Below are 25,407 nucleotides of genomic sequence, written 5' to 3'. Positions count from 1 at the left end.
CCAGTATGTAAAGTGCATTTTTGTCTATGGATAGGACTGACTCCCGCTATGTTAAATCCAAATGGGAAAATGAGCCACAATTACCGGAACCAATTCCCACTGAGACCTGGAATAAGATCTGTTCAGGGCCCCACATTGTCACCAGATCAAACAAATGTGGAGAGTTCAGATGGAAACTTACTGTACGAACACCTCATATAACGTGTAAAGTTGATACTTCTGTTTCTGGTGCTTGCTGGAGGGCATGCGGTGAGATGTCGGCTAACTATGTTCATACATTCTAGGCATGTCAAAAGCTTAAGACTCGGGACAACATATATATGTAACGCTCAGGGATGTTTTTGGTACTGACTTGACCAGGGACCCCATGGTGGCACTACTTGGAGTAATACCAGACGGTATTGAAGGACGGGCTCATACTTACCTTCTCCAGATTCTGTTAACTGCAGCTATCAAATGTATCACTATTAGCTGGCTGGATCCAGACCCCCCTACTCATAAAGTCTGGTTTCAAAATACAGGAATTGTATCGTATGGAAAAGATCACTCATTACTTACACTTAGTAACATTCGATAAATGATGGAGACCTGTATAATTATGCCTGACCCTTTGTAATTATTGACCTGTATACCCTGTTTTATCTGTAATTTCAGTTTCCCTTCTCATTATTATATTATCATTATTTATTTTACTTTTCCTTTTTTTCCCAACCATAAAGTGCAAGTGGATTATGTAAGCTGAATGTGGATGTGGGGAGCGGGAAGATATGGGGGGAGGGGGGTCGTTGAAGATGACAGTGTACTTTTGTATGTTTTAATGTGTGGTCCTGAATTTTGAAAATAAAAAATGAGTTTTAAAAAAACCTAATCAAAAGCTTAATTGTTGTCAGACAACTGTCAATGAATTCTGAGGTTGCATTTTGCCGCTTTTGCTCTTCACATGGACTGTTAACCTGCCACTCAAGCGCGATTGGTCAATACTACTCTGACTACAAACGGAAACCAGAATGCTTCCGGCATAATGCTGCCGACAGACATCTGCAATATGCAATTATCTGCTTAGGAAGATTATGTGTGGCTTTAAAGATGCCGTTAATTTATCAACAAGAAGGCAATCCAGGCACTCAGAAAAAATGTAGAAAAACGAGGAAGGAAATATTAAAAAGCCTATATTGTAGTGGCTAAAACATTGAAAGAAATGTTTCAGCCACTGCAGGTCTTCGTCAGGGCTCCCCATCTATATTGTGGCAGGAACCAATCGGAGGCCATCACGCAACCCAAATAATGGCATGACAGGTGAAACAAAAAGACAATAATGAAAAGTAACATGAGATAAATATAGTATATGCACATCTATCTTAACACATGGGCTGTGAGAAAAATGATGAAGCTTGTGGAGAACAACGACGAACCACAAAAAACATTTGAAGTCTTTAGCCTCACTGAGACCAGGATACGATGATGGATCCAAAAAGCTTCCCTTTGATTGACTTGAATTCTATCACCCCCCTGACCAAAGGTTTAATGTGTTCAATGCCCTCTATGCGTAATTAGGAATCATTAGCAGTATGAAGTTCACTGAAATGTCTAGCCATGGGGTAGTCGCAAATTCTTGTTCTAATGGCTAATTTATACTCAGCGGGGCGATCCCTCAGGCGTCTTTTTGATTTGTTGGAGGATTTTTTGTACATTTTTTCAGAGTGCCTGGATTGCCTTCCTGTCGATCCTGTTGTTTCTTGTTCTCCACGAGCATGTTTGTATATACAGAGCAACCAGTTGTCCTTATTTTGTATTGATAGTTTGGTGGCTGACGAAGGTTCATGTTGAAATGTTGAATCTCTAATAAAACGGACAGTATAAACGAACTTAACTTTCTTTAAAAGTGAAATATTTGAACATTTCTAAAGAAAAGAAACAATTAAAATCACCCTAATCACACTCACACTTAAAAATTACATGTAGCTTCATCGTTGTGCTGATAAAGGTTGCAACAGTGAATTTAATAAGAGAAAACGGAGCAAATTTGACTAAAATTGGGACATTTTATTTTATTTTATTTATTTATTTATTTATTTATTTTCATTTTTTTTCATAGGTGACAAATCTTCATACCGCATTTGTATTGCAAAAATTCTAAATATAACCTTATACAAAGCATTTGGTGTTATCTTAATATGACAATCTTCATTTGTCACATTAACAAAAAGTAAAAACATCCAAAAAGTGATAAATGAGTGCATTTCCATCAGCCCGATTTTGAGTCATGAGATATATAAGAGGAATGGATGTGTAGGAAACGAAGAGACGGTCCGGAGCAGGTGTGGATGTGCGTCACTGACTCAACATGTCTGACACCTTGTCACTTCTTACTCCTGACTGATAGAACAAACCCAAACAGTTCAGCTGCTACATTTCAGTAAAACTGCGAGTGATGGGAATAAAGTCTAATCTTCTATCTGACACTGGTCATCCTGAATCTGATGGAATTAAGCCATGTATTGAACAGGCACAAATTTAAGACAAAGCAATTTTATAAAAATGTATTTTGGATGTCAGTATGATGGACTGAGGCACTGGAGAGAGAACATACTATTCAATTTTCCTGCTTTACGCTCCGTGCCAGTAACAAATTTGATTTGACATTTGAAATTGATTTAGTGTTTTTATTGTTTGAATTCACTTTAGTCAGCTCCTGCACACTGCGGTTTGACTTGAAGATACAGATCGACTAAGCCAAATGACACAAATGTGCAAACGCATAAACAAGCTGATGATATGAAAGATGAAAGCTGAGCTTGTGTGCCAGCCGAATGATTATAGTTCAGCATTATTCTGCACTACAGGCTAAGCTACATTCTTTCCCTTGCTCGACTATGATGATCTATTATACATTCATGCCTCTGCCCAATGCTCGCAACAGCTGGATATAAGTTCTCACTAACAATTGCACCCTTTACGCCAAAGTTCAGTGGCCTTTATCAGTCCTGCACAGACCACAGACTGTATAAAATAATGGATAGCTACCGTGACGTCACCCATTGCTTTGTCAACTCCCTTAAGTTCGGCACTTCGGCCATCACCATCTTGGTATTTTGGAGCCAGAAGTGACCTATCCATGGTCAGCCTCCCTCGTATCTTTGTGGGCATGTCTCAGCAGCTATTTGAAGCTGAACAGGCTAATTCATAGTGAAGGATCAGGACTCAAATTCAGTTGGACTTTGATATTGCTCCCCTAGCTAGATCTGTTTCTTCTTGTCTGACTTTTAGGCATACGGTTTATTGATACTGTGTGTTTTGTTATCTCCACCAAGTTTAAGCCCAGAGGGGATCATGCACTTGGTCACCTGTGTGCATGCGTGAGAGAGAGTATTGGTGAGCACGTGTATCGGTCTGTCGGCAGCTAATCTTGCAAACTACTGGACCGATCAGCCTCATATTTTGTGCACACATGTATGACTGTGTGCTCAAGGACCTCTTGGGGTTACAGCAATTCACAATTGTTGAAAAGCCTGTTAAATTGACTGTTTTATATTGTTACTGACTGACTCCTCACTCCTCTGATACAGCTGGTAGGGGGTGTTTTTTTTTTTATCGGAAATTATCTTAGCTAAAACAACAAGCTTTACTGTCAGTTACTGGCCACATTTTGGTGGCCTTTAACTGACATCCAAAGTCATTAAAAAAACTGACATCCATAGAAGAGTTTGGTTTTATTATGAACCTGAGCAACTGCAGATTAATTCCCTACTGTACATGTTATGATCCACTGAAGTTAAGGACGTTCCGAGATCAATTAGTCCCTGTATTAGTCATTGTCATCCCTCAGTCATTGTGCGCATCAATTTATGTTTAGTTTTTTATATATACAAGTGCCAATGTTATTTTTGTTTTGTTTTTTGTTTTGTTTTGTTTGAAGCTCATGGGACCTTAGATTGGAAAAAATATGAATGGCAGTGAATGAGGAGAGAAATATTATCTTTTGGTCCCGTTTGAGTTGTGACATGAAATCCAAATATGTCGTTAATGAATTTAAAACATACATTTTAAGTAATTAGAAAAACTACACAGGAGGCAGTCGCGTATGTGACGTCATAGCTTTCGCTCGCTTCCTGCAGCTTGGAGTGACTGCAACCTGGCACAAAACACACAGACATCTTCAATCACAAATCGATTAATCATAAAACAGTGGAATTTCAGCGGGGAGGCCAAGCTGCAGGAAGTGAGCGAAAGCTATGACGTCACATACTCCTCCTGTGTACTCTTGAGTCTTTCTAATTAAAAAGCTTATATATCAACAGTTTCACCACAAAGTATGACTTTCTTGACCTTAAAATGTATGTTTTAAATTCATTAACGACATATTTAGATTTCATGTCACAACTCAAACGGGAACAAAAGATAATATTGCTCTCCCCATTCACTGCCATTCATACTTTTTCCGATCTAAGGTCCCATGAGCTCTACCGGAAGGGGCAGGACTTCGGCACTCTTTAATAAATTTTGACTTGACTTGACTTGTATTTGTCATCTCGCTGCCATCTTGACTGTAAGGGCACCCAGTGTCATTCGGTCCACACCAGGAGTGTTTTACAAGTGGAGAGTTTTACCTGCCCGATTTAGACTTGCAGATTTTGTTGATTCGGTCATTTGTCCTAAATGTGCTTCTACTATAATAACGTCAGTAGGTTAATGTAGTTAAATGGTTTCTTTATCTTATCTGTTTAAATTGTATTTATTATTTCCTATGTTGTTGTGCTAAAGTCTACAGAAGAAGTTAATACCTGCAAAGTCCTGTTGTGATTGACATGATCAAGGATTTGTTGCTGTTTTAGTCATTTAAAATACATTTATCCACATAATTATATTGTATCTATATTTCACATATAGTACAGGACAAACTGGCTGTGTCAAAAATAGACGAAGCGCATATTTTTATTTATGTATTTTTTTAATGTTTGTATTTATTTTGGAGGACTGTAGCGTTTTGCAGCTCTCATGGCCAGAGCTCCTTTGAAAAAGAGATTTTGATCTATATCATCTATTTATCTAAATTTTACTAAATCAAAAAACAAAAATCCTGTAAAAGCAGCCGCAACAGAACATGTCACTTTGCGGACTGAGTTCCGAAGCAAAAACTGAGCTGATGATAAAACCTGCACAGCCAGCTGCAGTTTACATGTTGGAGTTCAGATTCTGGGCTTTTGATGTTGTAACAACTCTGCCAGCACAGATAAGGGAATAAAACAAATGTTTTGATATAATCTTCCTCCTCTTTCTGTGCACATATCCGCTGTGTGCTCTGAGGGATTCCAGCCCTGGTTGTGGCACTTGGGTGTTCAGACACAAGAGGATCCATGTGGCCTTGTTTTTTCAAACCCCCTCCACCCAATCCTCAGACACCAGAGGGCACGCTGCGTCCCTGCCACTTCCTCTTCATCAGTCCTCTCCGCTGGCTGCCCACCAGGCTTCTTCTATGGACTGATGACACACCAATCCCACCCACTCTCTCTGCTCAGCACCCAAAAGATATGCTTCAAGCCTAAACATGTGAAATACACACAACCCAAAGCTTTTATAACACAACGTTACTCAAAACATGTGCAGTGCTCATAAAACTGACCTCCTATGATGTGTAATCTGTCACATCTAAACCAAAATATCAAAGCCTCCAGATACAGAAAGCTGGTCTGTTCACATGCAGGATGACGTGACTGTATGACCGCTGCCTTATGAGCCTTTAAAAAAATCACAATTGTGTTGTTTCAATCACAGCGCCCATCGGAAGCAGGAAACAAAGGCGAGAGCAAATTGATGATCAGGCCATCTAAGCTTCGGTCAGCGTGCCCGTGTGTGCTGAGCTCGGCTCATGTCTGCTCTGTTAAACAAACAGCACACGGCTGCTCGCTCCCAGAGGTTGTAACAGTCAGCAGCATAAGAAAATAAATGTTCAAGTTGCATGCATGAGTGGTACTCATAGACACTAATACACGCAGGGACTTTGCCATGTGTACTTGTCCTACACCACAGTAACATGCAAGAAACACTGAAACAAATACGAATACATATCCTCAAATTTACTGAACAATGCCATAAAGATTTTAGGGGGAAAGAGCAAAAACTGGAGAAAGATATGCGCTGAATAATTGACATGGTCATTCATGAATAAATAATATCATCCATTGGTTCATTAGGGCAATGCTGTGCTCACTCTGCCATAGTTTTGTAAGAGTGCTCGGCCACAGGAGGACAGAGCTGTGTGGGAGGAGGAGGAGGCGTGGAACTTTTTCTGCGTTCTGAATCGCATACTTTTTCCTTTTACTTTCAGTACGTGCTGCAGCTGCCTTTACAAAGTACATAGTTTTCCAAGGAGTACGCACGCAACTGGGGCATACTCATAAAATCCTGCCTTGAACTTTGACCCTCTTGTTTATATTTTCGTCGCAGTCTGTAGCATGATATTTGAAGTAAAGATTTCAGCAGATTTTAATGTTACCACTTAACGTTACCTTGGAGATACAACAAAACACCATTCGCAAAGGTCGCTCGAGACCTAGGTCAACTTGGAGAGCTCTGCTGTTGTTATTTTGCAATAAATGTAGTTTTAACTTATAAATTGACTGCACTTGTATAACGTTTTTCTAGTCTTCTGACCACTCAAAGCGCTTTTACATTTACATTCACGCGTACTTACACACCGATAGAACAGCCATTGGGAGCAATTCGGGGTTCAGCAACTTGCCCAAGGATGCTTCAACATGCAGACTGGAGGAGCCAGGGATTGGACCTCCAATCTTGCGTTTGGTGGATGACCCGTTGTTTGTGATTGCTTGATTAATTGATAAATTGGCTTCTGTCAGCTGTAAGTGAGCTGTCATCTGTCTACAGTGTGTGACGAATCTTCTGTTGCACCCAGGATTGTGGAATAGCCAGAAGAGCATGCTGGCTTCCAGACTGCAAAATGTGATCGGGTGCAGTAGGATATCCTGGAATGTTTGACATACTACGTACTGGAACATACTATGTTTTTCTGGCATACTAACAGTATTACAGTACAGGCACTGGAACACACAGATAGTTTTAGGGCTTCCTCCTCAACTTGAAGCAGGATGGGTGGTACATTTCCATTAAGGGACAACACCTGAATTAAGAATTCCAAGGTGTTACTTCCATGGCCTAGGAACATTCAATCAATTATTTCTCATGGCCAGAAATCAGAGAAGTATGTATAAAACTTGTGACGTCATAGGGTATAAAGTTTTGAGCTGCCCCATAGACAATGATGTGAAGACTGATTTTGTGGACCCACAGAATGTTTTTCCTTTTTATACCCAAATGAACTTCAGTGTATTGTCTTGTTCTCAGTTTTGAAACAGAAAATGTACCCCCAGCCCAACCCCCCAAAATATATTGCATTGCATGTTTCTGCAAACCACAAATGCATTCCATTTTTACATTATCTTGGAGGCAGATGTTGAAACTACATCTCACAACAACACTGGTGAAGGTGTGGTTAGATTTAGGTACAAAAACCACTTGGTTATGGTTAGAAAAAGATCATGTTTTGTATTCTGACTCCAACATTTGGTGGCGCAAAAGCCACTGGAAAAGCAGGGATGGGTTGGTCAAAAATGCCCAGGTTTGGTTCCACAACCGCCTCTGGGAAACGTCATGTTGTGCTGCTGAAAACACCCAGGTTCAGTGCCACAAATGAAGCTCTAACGAAAGATCAGTCAGGAAGTCAATATTTTTTATTCTTAGGCTGTAACCTTCTTCCTCACCCTGCTGTTCACTCCTCTCACGCATGCTCACGCTCTATCTCTGGCTTTCGGGCTGTCAATAGCTGATCCACAATCATGCAATCACACAGCAACACACCCTCTCCTTCAGCCTATCATCTCACTGCTCCTCATTTTAAATATGGTTCTTTTTCTGCCTGCAGTCCTTTCATACTGCGGCTGTTTGTGCCCTCCACTTCTCCATCTCCTAGTCTTCTCGGATGCAGCCTCTATTTGCCTCAACAGTCATCAGCCAAAGTCATCAGCCACCACCACATCCACCAGTGTCTGGACTCAATGGGGGGGATTTATCTTGCTGCCGCTCGGATGTCCCACGATCACAAATAATCTCCCTCTGGCGTCTAGGCGCTGAAGACACAAATCATCTGTTAATCTGTACACTTCACATTAAACTTCATCTTTACGTCTTCATATCCGTTTGTTATCGTTTGTTGGTTTCGAACAGTGGTCTGCAGCTTGACAGGCATCTTGCTTAGGTGACACACCATCTGCAATTCCCTCCACTTCCCTGTGACAAAATCAGCTTATATGTTTCATCAGTTGAGAAATGTTGATATGAATGTAACACAGAAACGTACAATGCCAATGTTTTCTTCTGCCGACTGAGCTGTGTACCCATATACTCAAACCCCCTGGGTGCTCTAAGTGTCATCTAAAACATCTTTCACAGTTCATTGTCTATGTAGCTGTTCAGACTTTATACTTGATGATATCATAAATTTGAGTTTTAGCACTCTAGGTTTTGGATTAAGGAGAGAGTTGTTCATGTGTACTCATATTGTTGGACTGCTTTGCCATCTCCCCACATGAGCTGGCATCAGTCAACAGAGTATTTCTCTGCTCACCCTGGTTTTCGGGGCTGTAAACAATAAAAACACTGATCTCCTGCAGCTTAAGGTTTTTCATGCACCACAAAATGTGTTTCAGCTTTAATAAAAGCCTGCATGGTGTAGATGAATTTCATTTATTTAAACAGTCAGAGGAGACACCCAGGGAAGTCTGTCGCCACAGTGCATCACAACTGGCAGATAAAGTCTGAAGTCTGATGCCACCAGTAACAAGATACTACATAAGCAATTGTTCTGCATTGCGGCAACACTGGGAGGAATAAATGAGCACTAGTGGCAGGCAGAATAATTTGGTGGAACTGTTGTACTAACAACAAATTGTAAAATACTGGGAGCTAGTTTAACGACTTTCTGTCAGCAAGCTGATTATGTGAATGTTGACTCGATAGCCCTTCAGTCACAGCTTGGCCAACTTGTGAGGCAAAGCCAGCTCAGCACATTTAACAACAGACGATCCATGTATTGATGCTAATGCTGTAAATAGTTGTCATGGTTTTTGGGCAAAACACATCTGAAAACACTTCTGGGGGCAAATAGAGTGAGTATGTGCTGCACTGCAGGAGTGATGAAACTGATGCAAACATCTCTAAAGGGAAACATATGTTTAAGGACTCTGCTTGGAGCAATGTCTCTGAAAAATTTTTCCAACACAAAAATTAAATTACATTCTCAGTGTATGTGCACTGGAGGCTTCAGGTTTCCAATGGTGGAGTGTAACTAAGTATATTTACTCGAGCACTACTTAAGTGCAAATTCAAGGTACTTATACTTTGGGTATTTGTACTTTATGCTACTTTCAACTTAACTACATCCCAGAGATGAATATTGTATTTTTCCACCACTACATTTGTCTGACAACTGACAGTTACTTTTCAGATTACATGTTTTCATACCCTTCCTGTCCAGTGAAAATCATGTTTATCCAGAGGTGTGGATTTTGAATATTTTTTTTATAAACTAAAGGTTGAAATGTTCCTTTATATGTTAAGAAAATCATCCTGTATGTTAGGCGAAATACACCTTCTTGGATCATCTGTAAAATGCATCGTCACAGAGCTGAAAACAGGACTGTTTTTCTAACACGGTGAAAAGTTGACCTTTCAGAGATGAGTGGTTCTCACAGGACACCAACGCTACAAACATATGATGTTCTTACAGAATATGACGCATTGCTGTAGATTAACCTCCCTGACAGTATATAAAGAAGGTAAAATTAGCACAACCTTTAACATCTACAGCAACACATTAATGCAGAAGTAATATTAATCTAATATATATATATATATATATATATATATACATATATATATATAATATTAAAAATTCACTGGGAACATTTTGCTGCAGAATAAATACTTACTTTTGACACCTTTAGTAAACTGACCTGATAATACTTATATACATTGACAAAGTAATTTCCGCAAGGATTAATAAAGTATTATTCTAATCTATTCTATTCCATACCTTTACTTCAAGGGGAACTACATCCATTCTAAAATTCATACATGTTATGTCTATGGTCTAATACTGGGAGGGGGGCTGCCTCTTTGTCCCTTGATGTCCGAAGTGCCCTTTCATCAAGGCATATTTTATATTGTTTTGTTTTGTTAAGGCCTGCCCCTGGCCTTTATCAAGAAGAACATTTGATAGTAAATAAGTGGTCAAGCCAGCCACCACATGGATTTTGATGCTTATCTATTCTTGGCGTTACAGTATGGGTTCTTTGAGTGGCCAAAAAGGACAAAGAAATACCTATAGTCCAGCAATAATTTCTGACATTTGTTATGCCAAATAAAATGACATTATTTTTGCACATTTTATGAAATCCAATTATAATTTGAAGTTATTCTATTGTACTTTAATTTAAAAATTGAGCTCCAAAGTTTATTATTAAGTAACCATATTTGACCTTACATAAAAACCTTTTTTTATATAGGCTATGTTAGTTGAAATTTCCAGTAAATTCCTGTTTAGGATGACCTGAATTATGACAATACAAATGTTCATATGGTTTAACTGCACAGTTTTTGAGAAACTCAAAGGAAAAGTCAGCTCAAATTACATTATAACATTCATTATTTCTTCACATTTGAACTGTCAGTAAAAAAATACTCGATAGGTCAAATTTGCAAAGGATTCCTGTCCAGGATGACGCTGACTCTGTCCATGTCAGATTTCATGTTATTTTACTGTACAGCTTATTAGAAATTCAATGGAAAAGGATAGTGACATTGTAACACATTCACTGGGTGGGGGACCATGATGTAATATGATGAAGTTTGTTGTAAGACTCCATGTTACACTCCATGTTGCACAGCCCAAAAAGATTAGGAAACATGATCAACTCTCTCCCAAATCCCAAAAGTAGAGTGCTAAAACTAAAATGTGTGATCTTATAGGGATATAAAGTCTATTTCAGAGCTGGGAACACTAGAATAAGTTCATTTGGGTATAAAAAAGAAAACACACATTCAGTGGGTCTGTAAAATCAAGCTCCCATACATTGTCTATGGAGCAGCTCCAGACTTTATACTTGATGACATCATAAGTTTGAGACTTACTTCTGTGGTTTCTGTCTTTGATAGAGTAGCTCAGGTTCACAAATATTATTTTAATTTTACTATGCCACTGAAATAACATATTGTAATTCTTAATTTAGGTGGTGTTCCCATTTAAGTAAGATTCTGCATGAAAGACTTTTACTTGAGTATTTTCACAGTGTGGTATCAGTTCTTTTACTTCAGTAATGAATCTGAATACCTCCTCCACTACTGTAAGATGCATACTGAACTATGACTGGCACACTAACTAGTTGTAATGATGAGGCGACAGTGGCTCAATGGACTGGCAACCCTCAGACTTCCATGCCAAGTCCCTCTACGGACAAGTATGGAGTGTGGACTGGCAGCTGGAGAGGTGACAGTTCACCTCCTGAGCACTGCTGAGGTGCCCTGAGCTGACCCCACCCTACCCCTCTAAAAATGAATGTAGAAAGAGAAATATGCGAAAAAAGTCACATTTCAGCTGCACTGTATAAAAATGTCCTTGTGTAGTAACTGTTTCTTGTGGATTGACAAATAAAGCATCTTTAAAGGCGCTGTATGTAAGAATGTGGCCAAAACGGTTACTGCACTCAAATTCAAAATACTGCCGCGAGTCATGTCCGCCCCCCCTCCCCTACAGATTCAAGGTTGCTGGACAGTGGCACACTGGAGACTGATTTGTTTGCCCACGGACGGCTGCCGTGGCAAGGCCACGTCACCACGTCCTTGATCTTCGGTTTTCCAGCGGACCGTTTGAGCAAGTCCAGTTTCTCTGCTGCTAACGCTGCTGCCAGGATACAGCTGAGGAGGAGCCGACTGCCAATGCTATGTACTGGGACACTGCTAATGCTGCTTGCCGTGCTGCTGTAGCTCAGTCGTAACTGTAACTGATGCTGAGACTCTACTGACTGTGTGACTGGTAGACGGAGGTGGGTGGTGCAACAGGCCAAAACACAAATTCAAAACATAAACATGATTTGCGGACTGTAAAAATGTTTTTTAAATGCAAATATTCTGGCTGTACTATTGTTGTCGTGAGATCAGTATGTTATGAACATTATTCCTTAGTCTCTGTAACATATTAGGAGGATTTTATGACTATTTGCTTTAGATTTCTTACATATAGCTCCTTTAAATTAAATGTCACAAAATCCTGCTCACACACACGTCTTAAAATCCGATTTAAGATGAGCACAGAGAAACTTTTGACCTTCAGCAGATGAAAGTGAGAACAGTCTTCTAGTGTCAAGCTCTGAACATGCAGCACTCTGCACAGTGAAGGTCATACACCCAAGTGAAGTAACAATAATTAAAATGCATTTTTGAGTAGAGGTGGACTGTAACTTGATACAGTGGGTGATAACATGGTCAGTTTGATTTAGTCACTTAAAGGAACACTTCCCAAAAATGATAATTTGTAAATCAATTACTCATTCCATGTAACGTCTAATTTGTGGGGAAAACTTTTTTCTGGCATGCCTCCTTAGTGAACGAAGAATCCAAAAATGGCTGAAGTAAAAGGGCCGCATTAAACAATAGCTAAACTGTATCAAAACATCTGTTTAAAAAACTCTCACACAACTTGCGCAGTATAATCCAAGTCTCATTTATTCAATTCATCAAGACTTTTGTCCATTTTTGGATTCTTCGTATACTGTAAAGGCATGAAGGAAGAACAAAATTCTCTTCACAAATTCAATGTAACATGAGGTGAAGTATTCCTTTAAGCAAGTCAGCTGGAAAGAAACAAAAAATAAGAGGACTGCAGCTGCATTGAAGCTTGTGATACAAAGAGGGTCTTAGCTTCTTTATACTTTACATCTTCTATGCACCTTGTGACTGAAAAATAATTTTACACCTTTCCAGACACAGTCCAAAGAAAAGCAGCCCCATTATATCTGTTCTGTACCCAAACTACATTTTAACAGTCTCCTCACAGTGTGTCATCTTATCACAAAACAACCAAGCCCAGAGAGATCTGAGAACAAGATACAACAATGTTCTGACGCCCAGAATCAGAAGCAATAAAACCTCATCTGAAACACACCTTACTGAATAGGTCGCCTCAGGGCAGGGGTGAAATGTGTAGCTTGGTAGTACTTCCACGTGATCCTCCCACATCCAAACAGGGTTAAGTCTCCAGTCACACTGCTGCTGGCCAGCACGCTGACACAGACACACAGCTAATAATCTAACAGCCCCTCATGCCCTTCAGTCCCAGAGGAAATGGGCTGTCTCTTTGTAAACCAGCCTATTACAGCGACTAAAGCAGAGGGGAGCTGAGGGAGGAGAGGGGCCTCGACACAGCATGACACCTTACGACTAACATGCAGAAGATTCAGGGATGAATAGTGACCAATCATAAACAACACTGTTTCAAACTATCTTTGTTGTCACAAATACAGGATGCTGAATTTCATATTTGTCCTGAGACTGCAACAAACACCTTCATATGTTATTGAAATAGTCTGGTCTGTGTTGTACTTGCGTTGTGAACTAATGAATACAATAAAGACTCCACTGAACACACAGAAGCAGAAACAATCTTTCTCTTCAGCACTGCACCTCCATCTAGTGGTCAAACAGCATAAAATCTCTACACCCTGATAAAACCTGAGCTGAAGGTTAGAGGTAAAAATGAATCGACAGCTCATGATATTCCTGCAGGGGGGGCCAACATTCAATTGACAATAAAACCTCCACAAATCCACAAGCCACCTTGCCTATATGCCACCTACGCTCTGGCTTGCACTTAGCTCAATTCGTCACAGGTTTTACATTCAATACTTCAGTTCCAACAAGAACAAACTAAGACAGGTGGCTGTTCCCTGGCTCACAGCAGCCCCCTCAGTCCATCAGAAATTACAGGGTGAATGAAGAGAGATGCCTGCTGCCTTTAAACAACCCACACAGCTGTTAAAGGAGCTGTATATGACATTCAGGGCATTAATGTAGCAGCAAACAACTACTTGCTATGTAAAGATATAGTGGAGTGATGGCGTCCTGAGCAGAAAGTAAAGTAACACTCCCTCTGTGTGTGTTGCAGTCCAAGCTTCTATGTTCTTTGTTGTGGTTGCTGGTCTGGCCACGTGTGCATGTTAGTGCATGTGAGTCTGTGTGTGTGTCCCACTGGGTAGCAAATTGCCACTGCTCTGCACTGTGCTCATATGGTGCTTACCACTAACGACACTGTCCTGACCACGCTAGTCATTAGGCATTTTCTTAATACCCCCTTGTTAAAAAATGAAAAAATGCACCTCCCTTGTTAACCAGCCATCTCTAGTAATCCATTAGGATTAATGTGGAGATTGTACTTGTTGTTTTTAATGCTCTTCATGGCCTGGTCCCAGAATATATATCCAAACTGCTGACCCCATACCAACTAGTGCGCAGCCTGAGACCCTCAGACGGGACCCTGCTGAGTGTTCCCACATCATGCTTAAAGACTAAATGGGAACGCGCGTTTGCTGTTAGGGCTCATCAGCTGTGGAACGACCTTCCTGAGGAACTCCACCTGTATCACTTTTAAAGACTTATCTAAAGGATGTCCTGTAATTTTTCCTCTAAATTTTTAGGTTTATTTTCATTCTTAACCAACTCCTGACATTGCACTTAAAGGTACAGTGAGTAGGATTAGTGGCATCTAGTGGTGAGGTTGCAGATTGCAACCAACAGAAGCTCTATAAGCACTGTTCATGTTGTTAGCACTGTTAGCTGCTATCCACCAGCTCAGCCACCTCCATGTTGAGAGCCGTATGGAGACAATCCCGGCCCAGACTCTCAATCATAGATATGCTCTGAGTGTCACATACAGCTCTCTTAAAGGGAAATTTCGGTTTATTTCAACCTGTCTCCTATCATCCTAAATTTGTTTCAAGTGACTAGTGACATAAAAATAATAGTTAGCATGTTAGCTGTTAGCCTAGATACAGCCGGGGCGCATAGTAGCGTCAGACCTGTTAAAACATAAGTGAACGGGCAACCTTCAAGTGCAAAGTTAGTCCACTAAACAAGCTTTTTTTCCACAAAGACCGCCTCATATCGTTAGGATAAATGTCAGAGAACATATAGAAAACGACATGTAAATGTGTTGTCTTACCTTACCGGTGTGGTGCCATGTTTGTTTACCATTTAGCTCTGCTTTCCAAAGCGCGGCCGAAATATATCTCATGAGCTCTAGATAAAACCCAGCTGGATACTAACGTTACTCCAGGTGGAGGTGTCTCGTCCTCGGTCACATCCAGACCTTGAAAATAAGGCTGCAACCGGTCCCATTCCTTGCAACAGAGGCATTCCTCTTCTGTGGGCACTGGGACACAGCATTCACAGGTACACCACCAATCTCCAGAGCTACGCAGCCTTGCAGCAGCCATTCCTCCTCTCTCGTCCTCTACCTGTTGCGCATCTCTCTCTCCTCCTCTATTCTTCAATTTCATGAAGCTCTTCTGTTTACCATTTAGCTCTGCTTTCCAAAGCGGGGCCGAAATATCGCGAGAACAAGCAGCAACAGCTGGAAGGCAGAAAATTTATAGAATAAGGGCTGACTTTTTGCCAGACTTCGACTTTGTGGAGGAGGAATTTGATTTTGCAGAGTTTGATGGCCGCCCTTATTTATTTGAGCCAGAATACACTGACGAAGAGCTTTGTGAAATTGAAGAACGGAGGAGGAGAGAGAGAGAGGCGTAACAGGTAGAGGACGAGAGAGGAGGAATGGCTGCTGCAAGGCTGCGTAGCTCTGGAGATTGGTGGTGTACCTGTGAATGCTGTGCCCTAGTGCCCACAGAAGAGGAATGCCTCTGTTGCAAGCCTTATTTTCAAGGTCTGGATGTGACCGAGGACGAGACACCTCCACCTGGAGTAACGTTAGTATCCAGCTGGGTTTTATCTAGAGCTCGCGAGATATATTTCGGCCGCGCTTTGGAAAGCAGAGCTAACATGGCACCACACCGGTAAGGTAAGACAACACGTTTACATGTCGTTTTCTGTATGTTCTCTGACATTTATCCTAACGATATGAGGTGGTCTTGGTGGAAAAAAAGCTTGTTTAGTGGACTAACTTTGCACTTGAAGGTTGGCCGTTCACTTACGTTTTAACAGGTCTGACGCTACTATGCGCCCCAGCTGTATCTAGGCTAACGGCTAACATGCTAACTATTATTTTTATGTCACTAGTCACTTGAAACAAATTTAGGACGATAGGAGACAGGCTGAAATAAACTGAAATTTCCCTTTAAGGATCTCCTTTGTGCTTTTTAATGACGTAAAAAGAGTAACATTTTTAATTCAAATAAATAAAAATATCCATTTTATTCCTGTCTTATAATCAGGCTGAGTTGTTTTCTCCTCTTTATCTCCTCTTTCTCCTCTTTATCTTAATTGCTAAAAACAAAAAGGGAGAATTCAGGAGAGATTCAGACATCTGGGACTGGGCAAGTTTCATTCTAGAAAATGATGTTAAATGCATCCTTGGCATTTTTGTTCAAAGACGTGTAATCTTTATGTAATGTCTCTAATGTTAGTCCTATGACTAAAAGGAAATGTCAGACTGTGTTTGGACATCTTTTGCTAGCAGCCTTTTCAGATCTCTCAAAGCACCAACCTTGAGTTAGTCTCAGAGATGTGTCACAAACTGCAGCGGAGCCAGAGAATATCTGTAGGATGATACAGATGGAGCAGACAGAGATACTCACCTCCCACAAAGACCTGAACTCCCTCTGCTCAATGCGTAGGAGCTCACTGAATTCCCTTGTGACAATGGTGGCATGTCGAGGGGTGTTATCCAAGATCGACTCCCCAAATGCCGTGCCAGTGCCCAGTGTGCATATAGTAACAGCATCCTGTAACAGAAAGAGTGATGGTGCTCCACCTGGATCATTCCTTCATGAGGACAAAACAATCAGCTAAACAAGGAACCTGTAAAATGCTAATATCCCTATTCTGCTGGAAAGGGGTGTTCAGGCAATCATCTGAACACTTGTTCTAGATAGATGGATACACTCCAGTCTGCAAAGAAATTACCCCAATCAGCAGCCAGGCCGAAGTGTGTGAAGCTGCAGTGTTAAAACCTATTCAGTAATGTCCCCTAATGTAATAAGCAAAATGCTCTCTCCAGCCCACACTCCAAACAAGCTGAAGGTTTGATGTGAATTCTTTTGCATGTGTGATGAATTTCAGGTGCAGCTTAAAGCTACAGTAGGTAACTTTTATTAAAAATAATATTCTGTCAGATAACTGTCACTATACTCATATAGCATTACATGTGACAGATAATCTATGAGGAAAATCATGCTCATCCACCTCTTCATCCTGCTTCTAATGGCATTTGCAAGAATCCACTGCAGATGAAGAAAAACAACCAATCAGAGCCAAAAAGTCTCCAAAGCAGCTGTCAACTGTGGTTAAACAGCGCTGATCAAATACGAAACAGAATTCTGTTACTGCATTGCCTTCTTCTTGCCTCAGATATTTTCAGACACATACTTCAGTGCACTGTTTAGCTGTAAATAAGAAAGTTTGTGGCCCAGCTGCCATGTTGGAAACTGTTGACGAAAGTACCAAGCACCGCCCACCGACCAACTTTCTCATTATACAGCTAAACAGTACACGAAAATATAATAGGCAATGCAGTAACAGAAGCTTGATTCATATTTGATCAGCACTGCCTAGTTTGACAGTTTGACAATTCACGAGCAGTGACTGACATGATTGGTAGCTGCATTATACCCCTTTTTTCTCCAAAATAGTGTAAGTTTACGTGTTTTTAAACACAGGAAAACTTGCAGATGAGAATGCCTTTCTGTTTTGTTTTTTCCCACTGGTGTGTCACGTTCAACGTCACCAACAGGCCAGGAAACAGGTTAGTAAACAGACGGAAACAGCATGGAGGCCAGTGGAAAATGTTATGGTGGTTACTTCTTTCTATATATCTCTTACTCATTCAGTCTCTCTTTCAAACTCAGTGCAGACTAATTTGGAACAACTTTTGAGCGCTGCTTGGACAAAGACTGACGGTATTTTGTGGCAGTGTGTCATTGCATCTCGTAGGTAAAGGGGCTAAAATTAGCACATCACCCAGCTCTAGTATTTTAATTTCTGCCAACTGGACCCGGAGTTTATAAATACCTGTGACCTCTCAAGGGTCATTTGATAACATACAAAAGCCAGATGTTAGCAGGTGTTAGTGGGTTTATTGTGTGGGAAAGGGGCTTTGGACACTCATCAACTCTGAATGGTTGGTTTCCTTCACCCCAGTAGATTCAAGACAAAATCATTCATATCCTCACAGAAGCATTGTAGAATTTAGAGGATGATGCAAATTTAGGCCTATATTTAGTAAATTAGCACTCTAAATTACCATTCATTTTAAAAGAGACAGATGTGTATCAGTCGTACCTGATAACTCGCTGTCTCTGAGACTCTGACATCCATTGAACCAGAGAGGACAGCATACCAGCTGGTGCCTATGTCTCCTTGGCGATACACTGAAAAACACAGCACAGTCCAAAAAAAATGACCATGTTTTTAAAAGTAACACCCTCCTATACTGGTATCAGATACACAACATGGCTGTTTCAGAGCCTGTATTTTGACCTACAGGTGATGCCTTTCTCCAGGCACTCATAGAACCCACACAGACAAATTTGCTGCAGCAAACTGGGGTGGAATCTTTCAAAGGCCTTCACATTTTTCAGGCGTGCCAGGATTATGTCAACATCTTCCCCAGAGCGCTCTGCTGGTCTGGAGAAATAAAAGAAAAATGGTCAATGTACAGGTGACAGTGAAAATGAATGTACAGACAGTGAGGTACCTAAATAGGCTGCAGAGCCTGAGTCAGCATAACTGCTTTATGGCCTGGATTCTGAAAACATGTGAAGCTCTGCAGGAGGGATGTGACACCAATTTATCCCTGAGGAACACTATCTCTGATGTCATAACTGTACTCTGCTGTGGTTTTCAAGAGTTTGGACAACAAACAAGTGTGTGCTGCAAACAGCAGTGGAAAAAGAAACACACACAGAATGCTAATGACAGTGTTTTTAATGATTTCTGTTCATTTGTCACTTCCTGTGCAGCACTGCAGTGACATGCCAGTGTAATGAAGCTTAGCGGAATTTCAGTCAGGGGGAGGAGGAGTATTTTCTCTGAGGGTGTTCACAATTTGCACTTCAACCATACAGATTTCAGGCTCTGTGAGCCAGTAATCTTGTTGCTGTCAAATGTGAAATTATGACACAAAGTCCAATCGTCAAAGACACACGCATCTTTAACTTTTCCTTTCGTGTGTTGACATCAATAAAATAATTTGTTAATATCTGAGAGTCAAAATGGAGGTTGTTTTCAAACCAAAAATGAATCATTAGCAACAACAATCTGGGTCCACAAGAGAGACCAGCTAAACAATGCAATCTGAACAGAAACTGAACTAAACTAACCCTCGATGACCTCACAAACTGAAGACAAAAGGGAACATAGTTAGTACCTTTAATTGACAGGACAGTGTGGTGTGAAAGGTAAAGAGGGAGAAGGAATGGCATGCAACAAAAGGCTGCAGGCTGGAATCAAACCCGTATGTGGGGTGCCTGCTCTATCCACTAAGCCACCAAAGTCCTGATCAGAGTATGTTTGAAACAAAGGGGTAACACAAAGACAAACACTACTGCCAAGACTGCAAATAAAGTACAAATACACTAATATACTCCACGGAAATAAACAAAATCTCTAAACAGTAAATCCTAATACCCCCATGATGTGGTGGACACAAAAGTCTAGTTGGCCACTTCCTGTATTTAATAGGGGTGTAAATAACAAGTAATGATACATTATTGTGTGGATTCTTTGGACAACAATACCATATTTGCTGATATCACAAAATCTGCCATGATACAATTTTGATTCAATTTAATACACCGACCTGTGATCAATATGAGACGATCAGTATAATCCTTATTGTCTTTTTCTTGGCTGCTTACCATTGCCTGCCTGGTGCTTGGCCGCTATCACTGTTTGAATGTTTAGGAAAAAAGATTTTTGCTTGGACAGAAATGGTGACACAGACAGGCCATCAGAATTTCAGAATAAAGATATGTCTTAAAGGTGATGATATGTAGCAATGTTTTCATTTTGCATTGATGATACTGGATTGTTGATCACTTAGCAATCCAGATGAAGATGTCATCACACTTGTACACAGTATTTAAGAGCTCTGCTTTAAGGTGCGCGTATTTTGCTCCAGCCTGCCAGGATCTCCCTCCAGCAGCAGCTGCCTCAGCAATGGTAACATTAAAAACTGTTAAATTAGAATGACTCAAAGCAAACGTATCTAAAAGCAAACATATGTGTGACTGTACAAAGACTGTATAGAAGAACTAAATGTGTGCTACAGATAAAAACTAATGCTGACAATCCTAAATAAATTAAAGCTCTGTGACATTTATTTATTTGCTGATGGGTGTGCTATGTGCATGAGGTCAAAAGGTCAAAAACTCAATGGAGGAGAAAATTAACCATTAAGTGTAAACTACAGAAGACTACAGTGAGTGCAAGAGGGTTAATGACTACTAGCTGTGTGGCAGCAGGTGCAACCATCAGTCATTCTAGAGGGTCTCAGGCTGAGATAAAAGCTGTTTCAGTGTTTATGGAGTCAATGCAAAACATTAAAAGTCAGGATTTTACTATTGAAAAGTCACAAACAGCTTTGCAAGTGTTTGTAAATATCTCCTTTAGTTTTCATTTAAATTGGGAAACATGACACTTTCGGCCGCTGCTCACCAAGCTGCTCACTGACAATTTATTTCAGGTGGATCATGCAAAAAGAGACTAACAATGTGAGGGACCTAAACTGTGGCAGAAAACGAACGCTTATCATGTCATCACAGATGTGTCTGGGTTTTTTTTTTTTTTTGATCCATCTCATTCCTCTGCTGCCTGTATGCCCCAAATTTGTTACACTCAATCTGGAGCCTCTGATGTAACGTGTGGGTGGTTGCAGTGTAGCTTACATCACCTTTGAATCCATATCCATCTCCATCCTTTAAAGACATGAAACCAAACAGCATCAATAATTCAGGAAGGGAAACAAGCGCTTGCTTCACCGCTGCAATAATCCTGTGACTTAATGTAGCCCTGAAAATGATTTATTGTACTGTGTTATCCATGCTGTCATAGTACAATGGAGTGTTTTCATCATGCTTTATTGTGTATTCCCTGGCAACCTTTCAACTCACAGTAGTCACATTGAAGTATCTCTTTACTGCTTGTTGTGATTGGACCATATAATCACACCTGAGAGCCCCTGGTCATCTCCCATATCTTATACTGGGGAGGCCTGCATTATTTCAGCACTGCGTACTTTACCAAAACACGGTACACAGCAAGGACAGCGAGGCAACAGAGAGATGTGTGGGAGCCTGAGTTTCAAAGCCAAGGTGTCTATTTGGAAACCAACCAAGTCAACAAACAAGAGCTTTGAAAAAGTGCTGATTCTGAGTCCAAGTGAGGACAGATGTTTCCAACACAATGTGGAAACTGCTCCAGAGTGTAAAGAGTGAGATCTCTGCATCAAACTGTGACAATATAAGCAGTTTAAGGTACACTTGTGGGTTTTGTGGCCGTTAATATTTTGTATCAAATTTACCAAGTTTTCAGATGGAGTGAGGAAATGCGTTTTAAAATTAGCAACAGACCACGAAGGGGAAGTGTACATGCTGCAGGTATTTGCTCGGAAAAGGTGAGTCATAAAAGAAGCATTCGATTTGAGCGACCCAGGTGGCTTCTAGGACTAACCAGAGGATATTACTGTGTAAACACGTCTGGCACACTGCGTCACTTTGCTGTTTATAGCTGATGCACTTTGGACCTTTTCTATGTCACGACCTCCCCCTTACACCTGGGCTGTATCCAACGTCCAGCCCGTTTGACTGCTAAAGCACTAATGCTCACTTACCACTATTCTGAGTCTGAGTGTGTGGATTCAAAGTGTAAAATGTATACACCACAAAGTGCTCTCACAAATCCCTCACAATGGAGTCAATCAGTTTATGTGCATGTCCTGTACACTGTCGCTCACATTGTAATTTCTTGCTGTTAATGACAGACATGTACAATACAGTTTTGCAACACTGCACCTGTCAGTGGTGATGCAAAACGATGATTCATGAACACATGAAAGACCCTATTCATCTGTTGTAGCTTTCAAAATCAGCTCTTGTTATTAAATCACTTTTTAAAGCGGCCTCTTGCAGGCAGCTGCTTGATGAGTTAATACCTCCTCTGGCAGGTGTTCATGCAGTTTCATCTGCTGGTCAAGTGTTGTACAGTGATACAGGGCAGAATTTAGTCAGAGCTATCCACATGGCATGTTAAGTATTTTAATGGATTTTAGTCAATAGTTTTGCTCTCAGGAGTCATCTTGCTGTGTATTGAAAGAGAAATATGCAGGGCTGCCATCCTGAACTGTGTTAGATTATACATAAGGTACCAAATCCTTTAAAATATGTTGATGAAAACTAACAATAAAATAAATTACTAATAAATTGCTATTCTACTACAGCCAAACATGCACACCCATCTGTAACAATTATTAGGAAATTAATGTCTTTGTTTTCTTATATTCATGGATGGAATACTAAAAAGGCCGACCAGGCCCACACCCAGGGGCCCAGAATGTCAGGGCCCCCCTTGGCCTTGCCCTGCAAAATGTCACTCAAAGACTCTGGCCAGGAAGAGACTAAAAAGACCACAAAGAGACACAAAAATACCACAGACAGATGCAAAAGAACTGCCAAGTTACATAATATACCTGCAAAACAGTGCATAACAAGCAAAAAAGCACACAAAGAGACAAAAAAATGACCAATAAAGAAACACAAATAACCTCAATGAGACACAAATAACCACAAAGAGACAAAAAAACGACCAAATAAAAAACAAAAATGACCTCAGTGAGACACAAAATGACCACAAAGAGACAAGAAAAGACCAAAAATGAAACAAGAATGATCAAAAAGAAACAAAAAAGACCTCAATGCAACACAAATGACCACAGAGACAAAAAAATGACCAAAACAAAGAAACACAATAGCCTCAATGAGACACAAATGACCACAAAGAGTAAAAAAAAGAGACCAAAATAAAGAAACAAAATGGCCTCAAAGAGACACAGATGACCACAAAGAGACAAAAAACGACCAAAAAAAGAAACAAAAATTATCAAAAAGACACAAAAAATGACCTCAATGAGACACAAAATCACTACAGAGACAAAAAACACGACCAAATAAGAAACAAAAAGTACCTCAATGAGACACAAATGGCCACAAAGATAAAACAAAACAAAACAAATAAATGATCTCAAAGAGACACAAAATTACTACAAAAAGACAAAAAATGACCTCAATGACACACAAATGACCACAAAGACAACAAAATGTCCAAAATAAAGAAACAAAATGGTCTCAAGGAGACACAAATGACCACAAAGATACAAAAAACAACCAAAAAAGCAACAAAAATGAACTAAAAGAAACAAAAAAGATCTCAGTGATACACAAAATGACCACAAAGAGACAAAAAATGACCATAAAGACACAAAATGATTAAAAAAAGGAAAAAAAAATAACTGTCCATAAAGAGACAGGAAACCACAAACCAATGCTGACAACAAAACAACGACAACAATAAAAAGAGGCAAAGCCACCACAAAGTCTGTGTGTCTTGCTCCTCTGGGGGAGAGGTGGTGGGGCCTTTTGCATGCCTGTGCCCAGGGGCCCACTGTCTCATTATCCGCCCATGGTTATGTTTGGCCGATAGTTCATGTAAAGTCTGAGTAAAGCGTCAATCATTTATGCTGCACTGCATGTGTAATTCATGTAGACAGTAGTAGCTACACAGTATAGCTGTGCTTGCTTATGATAAATAATATAAGAGATACATTTAAATTTTAAATTATTTTCTGTGGGGTAGACCCCTCACCTCCCCAACCCACCCCCAGGCTACGCCCTTGGGTCAGGATACTGCATTATCAAAGCATCAACAGCAATAGCATCAGTTTGACTCCTTTCCTGTTTATTAAAAAAGCATAATGACATAGGAGCTTCTTTTAACATGTGTTTTTTAAACTCTTAGTTGCTCTTATTAATCCATACTGTACATGTAGCCTATTGTGTGCACACAGTTATAGGCATCACAGTATTTGTCTTGGACACTAATAATAATCACAGTAAGTAAGTGACTGGAAACACCTGGAGGGTCATGTCGTATTTACAGTCTGTGACTAATGTGGTATAAATAAACCCTTTGACAGCATTTAGACGCCTGCCCAAAGTTTGCCTTGTTACATAGCCTTGTTCCAACATCTCACCTGTCATTTAGTTTGCCAAAGGCTACAGTTATTGTTTGAAGCCCTTATCCAAACCGTGTCCTGAACGCAGTAACCTTACTGACTACACATGGCGCGTTCACTGACGCCCTCATTCAAACTCTGAAGCATCAAGTTTTAATCCCTTTGGGGAATTAAAACTACAAAGCCGACAATGTTTAAATTCAGCTGCTGAAACATACCGCCCAGGCTCCAAAGGAAAATAAAAATCGCGTTAATATTCCGTCAGTCGTCGCTCGCACAGTAGCCTATAATGAGTTGCAGAGACATGATATAAATACCTCTTATCCAGACAAATAATCCACTCGGCAGATTCCGACGAATGCGAAGAAGTGGCCGCTGCTACCATCTTGAGATCCTGCGGCGGCTGCTGCTGCTGCTGCTGCTGCTGCGGAGGTGGAGAGGGCTGGACCAACACTTCATCTGCCTTCACTCATTCCCTGCTGACAGTCGATATACCTGCTGAACCTGCTGCTGCCAGTGCTGCTGCTGTTTAGTGCTTACCTGGCCAGGAGCAGCACCAGCACGACACACACAGGGTGTATGTGTAGCCAGTAAAAGTAGAGATGCTTTTTTTGAGGTGGGAAAAAAACGTGACTCACTTTTCAAAGCAAATGCAACACTCTCCAGCAGAGCTCAGTTTGTCCCGCCTTTTAAGTTCCTATGTTCAAAATCACATGGTACTAACAAGTGTTTTAAAGGTCCCATGTAGGAAAATAGTCAAATTTCCATGTCGTTTTAATATTAAGCAGATATAGCTGTGACATAAATGCAGTATTAAAACGCAGAATTGATAGCGAAATGTGCACACTGTCTTAAGAAACTGTGCCTATAAACGAGCTATC

The 25,407-nt window shown here is 40.5% G+C and overlaps 1 protein-coding gene across 4 annotated transcripts in view; it reads right to left on the bottom strand.

Annotated features, from left to right (window-relative positions):
• The window catches only part of rapgef4a (Rap guanine nucleotide exchange factor 4a), a 60,496-nt gene extending 35,343 nt beyond the window's left edge, over positions 1-25,153 (bottom strand). For 2 of the 4 annotated variants that reach the window (XM_049594604.1, XM_049594605.1), the window contains exons 1-4: positions 24,844-25,139; positions 18,782-18,924; positions 18,580-18,668; positions 16,878-17,024 (exon numbers count right to left, since the gene is read on the bottom strand). In XM_049594604.1, the coding sequence (XP_049450561.1) occupies positions 16,878-17,024; positions 18,580-18,668; positions 18,782-18,924; positions 24,844-24,911 (447 nt within the window). In that variant the 5' untranslated portion in view covers positions 24,912-25,139. Of the gene's footprint in view, positions 1-13,234; positions 13,371-16,877; positions 17,025-18,579; positions 18,669-18,781; positions 18,925-24,843 lie in introns of those variants that run through there. The other 2 variants (XM_049594610.1, XM_049594609.1) reach the window with 2 other exon arrangements.
• Between the last annotated feature and the right edge of the window lie 254 nt (positions 25,154-25,407).

This window comes from Epinephelus fuscoguttatus, linkage group LG13 (assembly GCF_011397635.1).
Source record: "Epinephelus fuscoguttatus linkage group LG13, E.fuscoguttatus.final_Chr_v1".
NCBI lineage: Eukaryota > Metazoa > Chordata > Actinopteri > Perciformes > Serranidae > Epinephelus > Epinephelus fuscoguttatus.
Note: the sequence above shows the minus strand (reverse complement) of the source record. Positions and strands in the feature narration are given on the sequence as shown.